Source organism: Glandiceps talaboti, chromosome 7 (assembly GCF_964340395.1).
Source record: "Glandiceps talaboti chromosome 7, keGlaTala1.1, whole genome shotgun sequence".
NCBI classification, from domain to species: Eukaryota; Metazoa; Hemichordata; class Enteropneusta; family Spengelidae; genus Glandiceps; species Glandiceps talaboti.
Genome location: NC_135555.1, coordinates 12,268,190 through 12,284,057, shown reverse-complemented (window position 1 = coordinate 12,284,057; position 15,868 = coordinate 12,268,190). Strand labels below are relative to the sequence as shown.

The window sequence follows — 15,868 nt, the reverse complement described above, 5'->3', positions numbered from 1 at the left end:
ATTTATCTATTTATTTGAATTATGATTGTGTAAACATATTAAACTTTGATGTTGACACAGGTATATCTTGACTATGAGATATGTTGTAGACACTGTGATGTTTCAAAATTCCATGCTCATTCTTCTTATTATAGAGAAGAACAAGGATCTCTGAGTCACAGCCAGTAGATAGACTAGGGTTAGCCCACAGACTTGCTACTGACTTGAAATACTGGCTTGACAGCAATGTTCCCACTAAGGCTTATTTACACGCTACTTGTGCACGGTCTCTGTCTGCTCTCGAAGTCAAATTTCATGTTTTGTGCAACCTTATATCCAAGCATCAAGAATGAAACATAATCAATGCAAGATTCCGCTACTGATTTTACTTCCGTATTGAGTTTGATGCAAGTGAAACTTTTGTTTGTAAACATTTTGATACTTTTGGTGATGCACTTCTTATGTCTTTGAGAAGCAGATCTGAATTGAAATCACTGAAATCATTCAGTGATCTGTAAATATTGACCTTTCTGAATGCAGCTTCCTGCAGAAAATATTTACAAAAAATAAAATAAATGATGTCATAAAGTTTTTTATTTCTCTTTATTCAGCGTCCAAGAACAGGTAAAAATTGTGGTCGCACAAGTGTGGCTGCCATGTCCCCCTTTCCATTTTTTGCCTTCTCCTTAAGTTGCTCAGTCTCAGAAAACTTAGAGGGAACACTTCTTGACAGATAATTTCAAGCCAGCCAGCCAAGTGACATCTCTGCACTAGATGAGGGTGATCATTATTGATGTAAAATATACAACAGAATCAAATATAAAATTTATAGCCTATTTCATAGCAAATACATCATATTGTTGTGAACAAGTGTTGTCCCAGGACTTGAAATTAATGGTTTCATTCATAGCCTACCACTTCCGAACTTGGAAGCCCAAGGTTGTGACCAGTAGTCGCATACATTCCTGAACCGAAAACTGAACACCATTTGAAATATGTGTGTTATCAAAATACTTTCATATCTGTAAAGCTTTTGTCTTCTGCATTATTGTATACCCACTATCTCTTCCTGTGTAATTCAATTAGGAGTACGCATATCGAACCCATGCAATAATTTTCCATATCATGCTCTTGCATACTTTGCGCAAATATGGTAAGTTGCACACTCATCAATATCTACTGGCTTAGTGATTCGGAAATAATTTTTTCACAATGTACGTTTTTGAGCATAAAATATTGTTTTGCTATCAATTTATCAATTTATAGGGCCCATGGGGTTACATTAGGCTTCTCTGCCACTACAAAGAATGTATGATAACACCTTCTAAAATCAGGCCCTTTCACCATAAAACCTCGGTCTGCAAAATTCATACCCCAGGCTGTAAAGATTACTGTCACACAACCAGTGGTAGCCTGCAAATTATGGTAGCCCCATGGCATGAATTGGTAGTTTTTGGTACTTATGGATGTGGAACTACCATTCATTTTGCACTCTGTGTCCCCATCTCAGGGTAGTCACATGACAGTGCTTTGTGGTCTGTGATTAAATGAAAAACAATCAATATTCACTTTTATTGGTTCCAATTATAGTGTAAAATTACCATAATTGCTTGGACCATCAGTACGTAATTAACAATCTGAATATTTCTGTACTCTTGAGGATCAATTTTCACAATACTAATGACACACAAGACTATCCTAATTTGAAATATGAAACAAAACATAGTGATATTTCTCTTAATTTATGTAGAATTACAAGTTATCATTGTTGTTTTTCTTATGAATACCTTTGTCTGACAAACAACCGATCAATACATTGAAGGCAATTTTTTTGAAAATTGTGAAGGAATACGTAGCCTTGACAAAATGACATTGAAAATTAACAACAGCTTATCCTAATAAACGTGTAAAATAAATAAACATGTTTTGATTTGTGTTTTCCTGTTTGTTAAATTTCTCTGTATTTACTCACGTTATCAGCATGAATAACTAAGTCAATATTGATAATTCCATGATCCAAACAGTGTGTAAACAATGCACAAAATTATCACATAGTAAATGTACACAGTAGCAAATATGATCCAAATACCTGTACTATTTTACATTTCTTTTTATGAGAGGGAAAATTGGGGTCAGAAGTCAGCTTTGAAATTATTAGAAAAAAATCATAGATTCCATTCCACACTAACAAAATCATATAAAAATTGAATATGTTCATCAATAAGTACTGGTAGCTTTTTTACAAAGTAAGTACTTTGAAAACAATTAAAATTTTAGTATTTTTATATTTTCAAAAATATATCAAATTTAAAAAAAAAAGTTTTCTTTAATAGATGTGAAAATTTGTCTTTGTTCAGCCAAGGAAAACTTGAGTGACCTAAGGGGCTTTATCACTATGAGTCAATAGACTAGTAGTGACAAAACCCTTAGGGTACAAGTATTTTCCAGCTGAATGAAGAAGAATAGTGGGGAATAATGTAAACTATATACCTCTACAAGCATATAATTATTAAAATCCAGGGGAAAAAGAATGGTTGTTTTGAACATTTTGACTCATAGATGCTCATCATGATGTAGAATGACCAGGGTTTGAATTCCAAATTATTTTTTATTTGAAAGTGTTCAACTTTGCTTGTGTGAGGTACATGTATGAAAGTAAAATGATTTCAAGATGAAAAGATTAAAATTTTCAAAATTTTCAGATTTAAGGATGATTTGCAGGCAGACATTATGACGAGATTTGAAGACATCCAATTCTAATTACTTGTAAAAAAGATCAACATATTTATTTTCCAAACAATTTAGTATTCTAAACTTATTTTTTTTTTAGATATTTTTGTAAAATGATTATGTTATTTAGTACTGAAATTGTGACAAATACACACAACATATTTGATAAGCTTAGAGCTTTCAACTGCAAACTGTCAGTCTTGTACATGCTATTATTAGTATTAACCAGCATATATATAGCTAAGGCCTAAAAAAAAATTGTTTGGGTCCGGTTACCCAACCCCACCTAGTTTTTCATGCCCCGACCCTAAGCTTTTTTTTACGTATTCAAGAAAAAAAGTAATGAAATCATGAATATTGTGTTAAGTCTTGCAAGATATAGTGGATGCAGAAACTGACATAAAAAAACTGTTCCTTCAATCTGTAATGGCTGTACATCTGATAAGAAGAAACCAATAACACAGAAACCATATGGAAAACAATGGAAAACTTAACTACCTGAACTGGACACTCACATATGAAAAATATATCAAATAAAAAATCTACGTACCCCACCTATTCTAAAATTGAGCATAATCGGAACAACACAAATTTTTTTGTTAGGCCTAAGCATGACATGTTTGTTAAAGTTCAACAATTTGATAATGGTACATACATAATTTATAGTCCTGTATGTAATTATTTGTCTGTTGACCCACAATACTGTCACCTAATTATTTGAAAAGGTCATGGAGGTAGAATCATGCCATTCTACTTCTATGAACAGATCAAACAAGTGGTCTGTAGTAAACAAAAGTAATAAAGTATACAGAAAATTATTTGTTTAATTAAATATATCCTATAATGGACTACAAATGTATATCTTATTTTTGCTTCGAGTGAAAAGCCAGTTATTAAAAACATTCCTATAACAAGGTAATACGTACATATGAGAGGTAACTCAAGTTCCAAAGGCAACACTTGCCTGCTCTTTTATAAGTGCATGCTCACATTATTCAGCTTGGCCAGCAAAGAGTTCCAGTTAACACTAAATTGCACCTGTTAATTGAATTGGTTATTACAACTAAGGAATAGATATGCACAGAAAATTGATGTTATTTGGCCAAAAAAAAAAGATAATTGTTTCTGGTCAGCATGTGCATCACTTCAATACCCCCACGTTAGTCTTTTGTTTTGTGTTTGTCCAGCCCATGCAGTCTGCAGATCTGTTGGGAAACACAAAAATAACCCTCCCTACTTCAGTGAAGACAACTGCAGAGCCAATTCTGAACAAGCAATGACATCTGCCCCACATACACACTTGCTCTAAAGTATTAAATAAAAAAGAACAGTAACTGCCATAAATAGTAGACTGGGTGACAGGTTTGTTGAGAATTAAAAAAAAAATGTGTCATCACACCATTTTAGACCAGACACAATTTTTTTTTTTAAGCAAAATCATTTGTAATCATACTGTACAGCCAAATAATGCCTTTCAGATTTGCTAGCTCAGTGTGGACATGGAGCCAGCCTGAGTTGTACAATCATAATTCTTGCTTTTTAAGGACTTTAGCCATTCAGAAACAATTGGCATGGTGACTATGAGGATGGAACCTGCAACATATGCTAATTTCAAGACAGCCATTTTAGTAAACTGACCATCATGACATCATTCAGTCATCATCATGACTCCACTTAACTATGTTGTCAGTTATTGTTGTCTTCTTCTCTATTGCAGACAGTAAAGACAAAGAACAACTGGAAGCTAACAAGATAACCCACGTTTTATCCGTTCATGACCATGCCAAACCCCTAATACCAGTAAGTATACTATGGTAAATGAGACGAAGGTGCATGAAATGATATTTCATAGACACATCTTCCTGGGGGGAAGGGGTACTGGCCAGGTCTGGTAGGGGTGTGTTGCCAATGCTGTCAACCCCAGACCCCATTTTAGGCCCATTTTGACCAAAAAACCAATACCCCATTTTAACCATTCAAAGTTTTAGAAGACCCCATTGTAGATAAAAATACATAATCACCGATATGAAAATGTCAATCAGCGAATTACCTGGAGGAAATTCCGATGGAAATTCCCAGAAATTTCAAACTAGTCAAGAATTTATTGTGTAGTTCCTTCCAAGACCTCATTTTAGACCAAACAGTTATCTCTAAAAATACAGTATCCATTTTAGATCAAAGGTTGAAAAACCCCACCCCAAAGAACAACACATATACATATATCCAATAAGCGAGAGTTTGATCCAACAAAATAATTTAAAAATTATGTCCTCTATGGCCAGTTCAATTTTAAAGTCAGTGCTGGTAAAATGGTGAAACCACAAGTGTGAAAATTATCTATTATCACTGAAATTTAGGACCTTTAACAAAACAAAGGTTCAAAAGTATCCTTCTGACTTTAAATTGTCATTTCTATAGCATGCAGAATGTTCAGTGTACACAATTATGAATTTAAACTAACCGACCGACAATCCATGAATGTTAAAGTGTTACCATAAGAAACGTAGAAGTTAATAGGGTAACCCTGAAGACGTAGCGAAGTCAGTTTGGTTTATCGCCCAAAAGTGAAGTGACAGTCCAGTAGTCTGGAAGGTCCATAAGTGAGCATAATACCAAAGCAGAAACAACGACTAGATCTTTCGGGCTACACAAAAACTACTAGATCTTTCCAGCTACATAAAAACTACCACATATAAGGGGCCTATCTAGATTAAGTCAACAAGTAATACGATATCTAGAAATCAGTTAGAAGTCTGGATTTCCTTACTTATGAATATTGTTATTTCACCAAGGATTAAAATGATATTTGTATCAGCATGATATAACATGTTAGACTGTAACTTGTAAGATACACTGCGTTGTTCAGTCCTAACTGGTCCTCTCTTTGTTTTGTGGGCTCTGGCTGATAGGCATGACATGATATGTCGGATTATGCAGACTGATAACATGCCTGATATGAACAACAAACCTACCATCAGAGGAGGCTGGTGCCCTAAAAACCTTGGATTATATTATTTTTACCCCGTAGCTAATGTTCTCAGCCACAGCCAAATATCTTTCATCCACTGCATGATCATAACCAATTGCAACTGTTCTCTTTTGGTACCTTTGCACATACCATAATTTCACTTATATTTGTGCATAAATTTGTAATTCTGATTTTTCGTTGGCCATTTGATGTAAATTTACTGGTTTGATGATGTGTGCTAGCTCAGGAAAGAAAGTTCACAAAAATGACTCACATAGCATGGTGGTGTCACTGCCAAGAGGGCTTCTTGAAAATATAAATATATTGACCTCTATATATTGGACATGTAAGGTCAATGGCACCCCCAAAGGTAGTTTCTAAAATGCATAATGTATAGCGCCCTCATATGCTGGAAGAGTGCAATGTTCAGCTCCATCCAGGGTTGCTTTGTCAGACAACATATTGGTGTGTGATTGTGAGAAAGTTCAATTTCACTCAGAAAAAAGTGCATTGGAAAGAGACAAGTACTGACATGGCAAAAAAGTGGCAATGGAATAAGAAATACTTGTGAAAGTGCCCTCAGCCTTTTCCAGGAAAATTAACAACAAAAGTAGAACATTATTTATGAGAGAAATATATAATAGTGAACTAATTTCTACCACTGTGAAATTGATAAGCTGCTATATATGTTCCTCCAAGTATAGGGTGAAAACGTTGCATATCATGCCGTCAAGTATGCTAACAACACCAGAAGACATGTACAGTGCTATAAATTATGCATGCATCACTCCAGAATAGTTTATGCAAGCTTTTATGCAAGTATTTTCACCAGAGTAAAATCATTTATAAAATCAGCATTTATCATTATAAAATCCTAAATTAATTCAGTAGCCGTAAATACCCAGAAATGTCATGTGCTAACTTGTCTAAAAAACAGGGGTTGGGTGTTCACAAGGATATTATGTTGCTATGATGTTACTTTAATTATTTTCTTGCAGGATTTGAAATACCTATGCATAAGTGCTGCAGACAATCCACATCAAAATTTGTAAGTGTAAAACTGTTGATTTATATGTATAAACTAGCTATACTTTCAAGTTTGCAAATATAAAATAAAATGTTTCTTCTACTCGCAAAAAAAAAAGAAATGAAAAAAATTTCACTCTCGGGTTATTTAGTTTTAAAGTTGTGCAATCAATGATGTCATGTGGCTTATCTGCAAATTAACATGTTAGACACTGCGGAAAGATTTACAGTTCAGCCCTCCTAGCAGTAACAAATTGTACATGAGATGTAAAATGATGAATTGCAATGTTTCACTTGCAGCCTTGATTCTTTATTTATTTGTTAATTGTATAGCTTTCTGTCCATTGTTGTATTTGTGTGTGTGTGTGTGTGTGTGTGTGTGTGTGTGTGTGTGTGTGTGTGTGTGTGTGTGTGTGTGTGTGTGTGTGCATGCATGGGTGTTTGTCACTGTATGTATGTATATGTGTATGTGTATGTGTGTGTTACTATTTGTTGTGGAACCTGTAATTAGGACTTGTCCCTTTGGTTATCCTTGAAAGAAAGAAAAAAAGAGACAGACAGACAGAGACAGGAATTCTCTGTCCCTGGAGTTTATGTGACGACATTTAAAGAAATGGTAAATCATCAGTAGATGCAATAACATATTTACTATTTACGTGAGCAGTTGAACATTTCAAGTAACAATTGTGTATTTTGAACAAAAGTTTGCTTTGATAAAATCTATATTTTATCAACATAGATGAATTGATATAAACATTTCTGTATTTGACAGATCACAGCATTTTCGGCGTTGCATTGAGTTTATACACGAAGCAAGAATTGATGGTGGTGTTGTCCTTGTACACTGGTAAGTTTATGCTTACTCATTGTTAGCTTTCCTGTTAAACAGCACACATAAAGTTTTCAGTTGCATTCCAAAGTTTTGTTTTAAGCTGTAATGTATTTTCTTTCAAAGTTCAGTTTTACAGTTATTTTGACTTGCAATGTTACTCTGCAATGTATATATACACACACTTGTGTGCCAGTTGGAAAAACAGAAACAGGTTTTGTGAAATAAATCTCTGCAATGTCCTTATGAATCAGAAACTAAGTATTAACTTGTTGATTTTGATAGTGGTATTAAGACTCACAGCTTACCAGCATTAGCTGTGTACATTAACCTAGTCTGTACATCGCTGGCTTTAAAATTTGGCCAGGGGTGGTACAAAACACAAACATATGAAAATCATAAAAAAAAATCCAGCTTAAAGAGATCTAAAGTAAGCGATGATGTCATGGCCTTGAGTCAATTATTCTCCTCTAGGCTGCATCTAAACAAAGCCAAATATAGACTCTATTCTTTGGCGTTCTCGGGCGTGTCTTGGTCAAATGGGGTCACACGTCTGACCTAGACACGTGTACCCATGTAGATGGTGATTTGTTTTCGACTGGGGTCTTAATGACTCATGCCACACGCAATCCTGACTTACAGTCAGCTAGGTCATGCACTAAGCACTTTCACAGTACTCAAGTACACTGTTGTAGCTTTGCAGACAAAATTAATTAAGTGATCTGTAGCCTCCTGATGAAACATACATGATGTATAACTGGCAAACTTCCAAAATTTTGTATCCTTGTTATTTACTATAACGTAAGACTAACTCCCGGCGGCAAAGTACTTATCTCGTCACTAAAAAAATCACGTCCTTCACCATAAAAACGTGATGAATAACTGGCAAAACTCCAGACCCCTTAAAAGTACAGCTTATAACTTGAATTAGATGTACAGTCATTCCAAATATATTCCTCAAACCACAATGACATCTGCGTGTTATCGTGTGTAAACATTACCAATTGTTTGGTACTTATTCGTGTTTTATTTCATCATAAGAATTAAGTTACAATGTCCAAATTAGAAGCCTATTTGAAAACAGATATCTCATTAAAGTTCATTACTAGACAATGAAGTGTGGTTTTATGTTTACTACCTTTGCATCTATTAAGCACTTATTTACTTGGAATGACAACATGATGACGTGGTGTATCCTTCTACTCTTACTTCCCTTACTGTTCAATCATCCGATATCATTGTGTATGATAACTTTCAAAGGGATTGCCATCAGCTAGTATATTGCAGTGGCTATCCATAGCTGTGAATCTCAAGATCAGTGACAAGATTTGAAGTCACGGATAGCCTCTAGACTAGTCATCAGCCAACTTGAGACACTGTTTTTATCTACCCTGGGAAATAAATAATCAGTCAATCAAACTGATGTTAATTTCTGTCTTTAAGTTTAAATGAGTATAAAATCTACATGTAAAGTTGATAAGTTTACAAATGTGTACTTTCCTTCTGATTCAGTTGTCAACCTTAATATTTGGGTATACCCCAAAACTATGTCATTAAATCATTCAGTTGGTTTGCCTAACCACAATACTACTGATCTAAGGGTTACTAGTGATGATTAGACATTTTTCAGAAGTATGATAACATTTGCAATTGTTGTTATGAAACAAAAATCACAAAAATGTTCAGACCTGGTTTATGCCCCTTTAAAGTGAAACAGGAGAGGAATGCTGTCTGTTATCACTACCCAAATACAGTTGTTGTTAGTCCTTTTGTAATGCTAGGTTGGTTAATTGATTGATTGAATGATTGATTGATTGGAGTGATTGATTGATTGATTGATTGAATGAATGATTGATTGATTGATTGGAGTGATTGATTGATTGATTGAATGATTGATTGATTGATTGGAGTGATTGATTGATTGATTGATTGATTGATTGATAGGTGGTTGGTTGGTTGATTGATTGATTGATTGATTGATTGATTGATGGATTGATTTTCAATAATTACTGGCATTATCGAAATGCTGAAAATGAACCTACAAATTAGATCACTCTAGTATTATACAGCTCTGAAGACTGAAAATATTTGTCAGTGTTGACACTTAGCTGCTTTGATTACATTACTAAACAAGTGAGTGATTACAAATGTTGTAGTGTCATACAAATGTTATGATATAGTCTTCAGATAACACTTTATGGTATGTTCACATAGCGTTTACAGAATTATATTACCAAGTACTCCTGGTGTGACTCTTATATTGCAAATTTTTGAAAAGTTGGAAAAATCTATACTTTGAATAGTCTTGAAAGTCACACTGTGTGTACATTTATAAGTACCCCTTAATATGAATATGATTTTGATATTGCACATTTAAAAATAGGGGGAAAACCTAGAATTTTGTCTTCTAAATTTGAATTCTAAACCATACTGTATGGTATTTTCACACTGTGTTTACATTTTATAAGACTCCTGGGTGTGACTACATGTGATATTATAAATTTTTGAAAAAGGGGGTAGCAAATTTATAATTTAGTCTTCTAACCCACACTGTATGTTCACACGGTGTTTATATCTACAAGACTCCTTGGTATTACATTCCAGATTTTTGAAAAGTGCAACAAAAAAATCTAGAATTTAGAGTCTGGTTCAATGACCTTTATGCCATATACAGAAAGATATTAAAATGAATTAAATATGATACGACCATATAAGGTGCAACACACATGTACGAGCTTGGACCAATACTGTTACAAGTACCTCGAACATTGAGTAAAATTACCACGAACCTAACAGAGCCCAAGTACTCATATATCCATAAATAATAACACAGCTCGAAACCCTACTTGTCTGTTTAATTCAGATATTTTATTCATCCCATGTGAGGGCACAGAAATGACGTGACATACATAAAAATTAACACTCAGCACATTCAGAAAGATTCATGACAATTAAGAAAACACATGAAGACAATTCAATTTTTTTTTTAAATTGCTCATGAAAAGCATTAAGTATATGAGTTCAGAAGGACACAGATGTATCAAATGGCCAATTTTAGATACCATCTGATATGTTTTGGGCTGGTAGGGGACAGTGACCTCGCTCAATTGGATACCACCATACACTATATGTATGGTTCTATGTCTGATCTGTCTGTGACAGGCAAAGTTCAAGGGAAGGCAACATCAGGAGATAGCCCCAAGTCAGCAGCAGACAGAATTACAGAATCAAAATTGGGTAACTGTATCAACAGTCACATTTTAGTAGAATTTAGGGCCAGAAGGAAAGGTCTACATGTCGCGAGAAATGCATGTAATGATTGGGTGCATAATAGTGAACTCAGGTGGATTTAAGAGTGAGACTTTCAAAGGTTGTGGGTAGAGTTGAGTTTCTCTGCAAGTTTCAATGTGTTGTATAACTTTAAAAGAGCCATGAACAGACAGACGAGATTTCTATGACTTTGTGAGCAACATTTTGAGGGATATTTCTGTGACCTCAGAAGATATTCCTTGATTTAGAAGCGATATGCTTTGAAAGACTCTTCCCTTCACCACAACTGCCCCCTCCCCCTCCCCCCCCCCTAATTTTTAATCATAAGTAGAAGTAGAAATATGCCAAAAGAAACCAAATTACTTTTATGTCCAGGGAAATTTGACAGCTCACATCATATCCAAGTTCAACCTGTCATTGAGATCATCCATGATTTCATTTTAATTATCATTAATTTATCGAAGGAAAGTTCAAAATGCAATAAAAATTCTCAAACTTGAGTGTACTGCGTTGGTTTGAAGATAAATCACAGGAGCTGGATCCTGCAGAATACATAGAAGGGCTAGTTTCAGAATTGCTACTTTGGGTGTCTACACTGAGTTCCACTATGCAAATTTCCTATTATGTACACAGTTTCTGCTCAGACGGGCTGACTCAGAAGCTTGTAATTTGGCCATAGGAGTTGTTTGCTCTTCAGGAAATCTGGTATTTTGTTATATCAGGAGTCACTGAAATGATAGAAGAAAACTAGAAATTTAAGCAGTAAACTAAATATGTTGCTGTCACAATATACCGTGAGATTTTGCACAGAGGCTCGAAGACATCAGTCAGGTAGCGCAATAGGTGGGCTCTTTCCCCAGCCAACTCCGAAGTGTTCTTGTGGAAAATATGATATTAGGTATGTGAATTCACTTGATTTCCAAGGCTGTTGGACATCAAACTTTAGAAGTATGCAAAAAGAACTCTTTCCGTGACCAGTTGTTGAGAACAACAGGACTCCACATTCTCTGATCTTGAAATACTTCGGTCCATTAAATTTCTTCTCACAATACGTGCATATTGTATATGAGAAGCCATGTTGGTCAACTTATAAACTCTACATGTACCTCATTTTAAATTCACAAACTGTACTTCTTTACAGTAAAATGCAGAGAAGTTGTGAAATAAAAGTGCATTTTTATCTGCATAATTATATTACACTTTCAAAAGAGAGCATAATGGTCAAAAAACTGAAAGGTCGCAAAAAAATCCAAGGTTTCAATTCATTTCATTATCAGACTATACAATACTCACACTTATACTATTAGTGTGTTTGTTCACGCTTTCAGAAAAAAATTGACTAATTTGAAAGGATATCTGCTTGTTTTTAAGTTTTAAAGTCATATTGTGATCATAGTCAACTGAGAAGTGTAACCTTATCTCCTCCATTATAACATCATCCACCCACTCTCATGGTTTTAGAGTCAGTTTCTTGCCCGTCTCCAAAAAGTGGAACTACAAAGCTACATAGTAGCTTGGTCCACTGTTTTTTATCAGCTGGAAGTCCTTAGCATCACAATACTTCTGGTTGTCTGTCTGACTTCAAGAAGTGAAAGTTTTTTTGAATAAGGAAATGTTGTGGTATACGTTTTAGCTACTATAACGGTTAGGTTTTGCGTATCACTATTTAGTATCAGGTTTATTAGGGACCGTATAGAGGTTTGGTGGCTGTGATTTCTCAGTTTTTCCACTACTTCCCTTTGTCTGACTGGCATCATGGCATGATGTCATTTTCAATTTCTATAACTCATATTCACAATTGTGTACTTATTCAATAGAAATATGATATTTTGTTCAGTTCTTCTTCACATACGAGGTGGTTATAATTGTTGTGAGGAGGATTTCATTTTTTTTGCTGCCCAGTTGTAGGTAACATAGATGAACAACTCCCTACTGGAGTTATATATGCATCGACAATACCCGTTGCCCTCTTCAAATGGTGTAACAACTCCCCACTGGAGGTAAGTGCACCAACAAATAATCCTTACTATTGCACCGATAGAGGCGCGAAATGTCTGCACAGTAAAACTCTGCAAAGGCATGTTGTATGATTGTCATGGTTGTTATGTATGTACTAGTTTATAACTAGTACATATTGACCTTTCCTTTGAAATTTAAGTTACCAACTATCCACAGGAACATACTCCATGGTTTAACAGCTCAGAAATACAGTACGTGTGTTAAATGTATATCCCTTAATGCATAAAGGGCTACAAACAGGTGAGATTTCCTTTGAAATAATACTCAGCCACAATTCCAAAATCTGTTCATCAGAATCGTTAGTAGTTGTCTATAGATTATAATATCAGATGTGTAAAGGAGTGCAAACAGGTTGCTGATGTTGTGAGCTTTCCTTTAAAATAATTCTCAGCCCATAAATTTAATCGTCAGAATCATTAGGTGTCTGGAGATAAGATACACAAAGGGGTGCAAACCAGTTACTCATGTTGTGACTTTTCATTTAAAATAATTCTCAATATTAAATTTAGTTGTCAGAAATGGTACTTGTCTACAGATATAAGATACTCAAAGTAGTACAAATAGATTGCTTTGATTTGTGAGAGGCACTTTCATTTGAAATCAGAAGTCGTCATATTCAAAATCTCTTCTACCATGCATAGGCCAAGTTGTACACATTCAAACACAAATAATGGATTTATACCCTGGTTGTTGTATGTCAATGTTTCTGCAGTCTAAAATATGATGCTGAGTTAATACATTCAGCAGTACTATTATTTCCATCATCTTCCTTTTTTCTTAAGTCAAGCGTGAACAAGTAGAATCATATTTACAATCCAAAAATTTTCTTCATAAAGATGGGAAACAATCATGACATAATAAGGATTTTGTCATTTACAAGTGTTTTCCTTGTTGTAATGACAGGATGGAGAAAATATTTGGGAAAACTAAGTAAAGAAAGTTTGCAAGTCAGGAATAGGAGTTGTCTGTGGAAATGATTTAGGATTTGCATGTTAGTGATCTTTCCGTTCATACGATAAACCATGATTAATATATAAACATGAAATTGTATATTTGTGGGTAAAATTTGAAGTAGATAATCCTTGCAGTTAAAACCTTGTACAATAATTGGTTGTTTCGAAACAGAACTCTAAAAACTGTTATCTTAATCAACAAGTGCCTTTATAAACATCTGTAATAGTGATCATCTGGTACGTATCAGGTTTATGGTCTGTGTTTGTGTCTTGGAGTTTGAGTTGTTTGGCATCATAGTGATGATGATGATAGAAATGTAATCTTTAAGTTCAAGTACAAGTGTGTACATAAAATATTTTGAAAAATCCAATGTCCATTTCACAATATAGTATAGTTCATTCTTTATTGAATTATTACCGTGAATAATATCGATGCAAACCCTACATTTCTAACCCCAATATTGCAAAAGAGAGTAAACCGCTTCATCGATGGGTCTACAGTTTTGTCAAAAGAAATCAAGTTCTGTCACTGTAAATACTAAATCTAGCAGCTATTGCCATAGTTACCGTATATATATTTTTTGCCTTTTTGAAAGTGATGACATTAGCCAAACTCTAAAAAGAGCATTGTTCTTGTCAAAGTGTGCTAGTAGTACTTTCTATTGCTTTCAAGTGAAGACTCAGTCTCATCATCGTCTTCGTCTTCATCATCGTCCTCCTCCTCCTCTTCCTACTCCTGATCATCATCATCATCATCATCATCATCATCATCATCATCATCATCATCTTTTTAATTAATTACTTCTTCATATTCAGACCCTGTTACAATTAAAAACTAAAACAAAATTACATACATGGGTAGCTTGCTGACAGACACATGTGAAAGTATAGGGTATTCAGTGGTGCATTGAAATGGTTCCACATAAAAACGTAGAAAACGTCTACACCTCATCATTATCATCATCATCATCATCATCATCATCATCATCAATGATTCATCACCTCTGCTTTCAAATTAAACTGTCTGTCATCAACATCGCTGTATATATTTCTATCATCAGCACATGGCCGTGTACACGTTACAATGTTAATAAAACACCGCCATGCACAATGTCCACTGTATAATTTCTATCAAATCTATACCCAGGAGCTGTGCTGTTTAAGATAAAAGAGAAGCACATGTACTTGTCATATGATGTGTTTTGTCAGTGGTTTGTGACAGTATGCATGATGTATGAATCAAACCGAAGGAAGCATCTGGGATCCTTCAGACTCCATGGTGGTCATTTATAGTAGTGCGGGACAGACGATGAAGTAGATACATAATATCATATAACAGATGGTAAAGCTATTTGTCTGAAATGATGACTAGGAGATTTATTTTCTGCAATTTTATATGTTTTTAAATTTTTGCTTAGGTTGGGGTTTCCAAATTTATTCTGTCTGCGATGCATAGATAGATGAATGAATGAATGAATGAAAAAATTTACTGTGAATTGATGTCAAAAAAGAAAGAAAAAGGTGGATGGTTCAGAAATGGTGAATGTGTGAAGTAAAGTCTTTTATTTTTTTTATGTCATTTTTTCTGAAATTTGAGAGAATTGTTTAGTAAAGCATTCTTTTCAATGGCATTGGGGTCAACATACATTTTGTGTTTGAGATCATGATCAATGCCACCTGTGAATACAGATACAGACCATAATCTGTCTAATGTACCCCCTCTCGATTTACAGGTTCAAAACCTTTGCGAAAACACCACTTTGTAACAACTTGACGTCAAACTTGATTACAAATATGATGCATGTATAGTTGTCCTGTATCGAATCAACGAAATGCCTCGAGGTCTGACACAGAGCCAATTTCTTCAATTATCTACGATTAGAAAAAAATTAACACACTCCAAATTAGAGTATGTTTTGAAAACATAGCATCTAAACAACAAATTGCTGATTAACCTTGAGTAGACTACACACTCCATATCCATCATATTTGATAATACTATACCCCAGTTATTATATTCCTGGGCTCAGATTATTTGCCCTGCTGTGTGCACTGTAATTCTACACCAATCTACATTGTTCCAGCTCACCACAT

General features: G+C 34.6%; 1 protein-coding gene across 1 annotated transcript in view; it reads left to right on the top strand.

Annotated features, from left to right (window-relative positions):
• LOC144437138 (dual specificity protein phosphatase 22-B-like) overlaps positions 1-15,868 on the top strand; it is a 55,930-nt gene that overhangs the window by 2,263 nt on the left and 37,799 nt on the right. Inside the window, exons 3-5 of the mRNA XM_078126000.1 lie at positions 4,427-4,509; positions 6,676-6,725; positions 7,476-7,550. Coding sequence (XP_077982126.1) covers positions 4,427-4,509; positions 6,676-6,725; positions 7,476-7,550 — 208 coding nt within the window. The remainder of the gene's footprint in view (positions 1-4,426; positions 4,510-6,675; positions 6,726-7,475; positions 7,551-15,868) is intronic.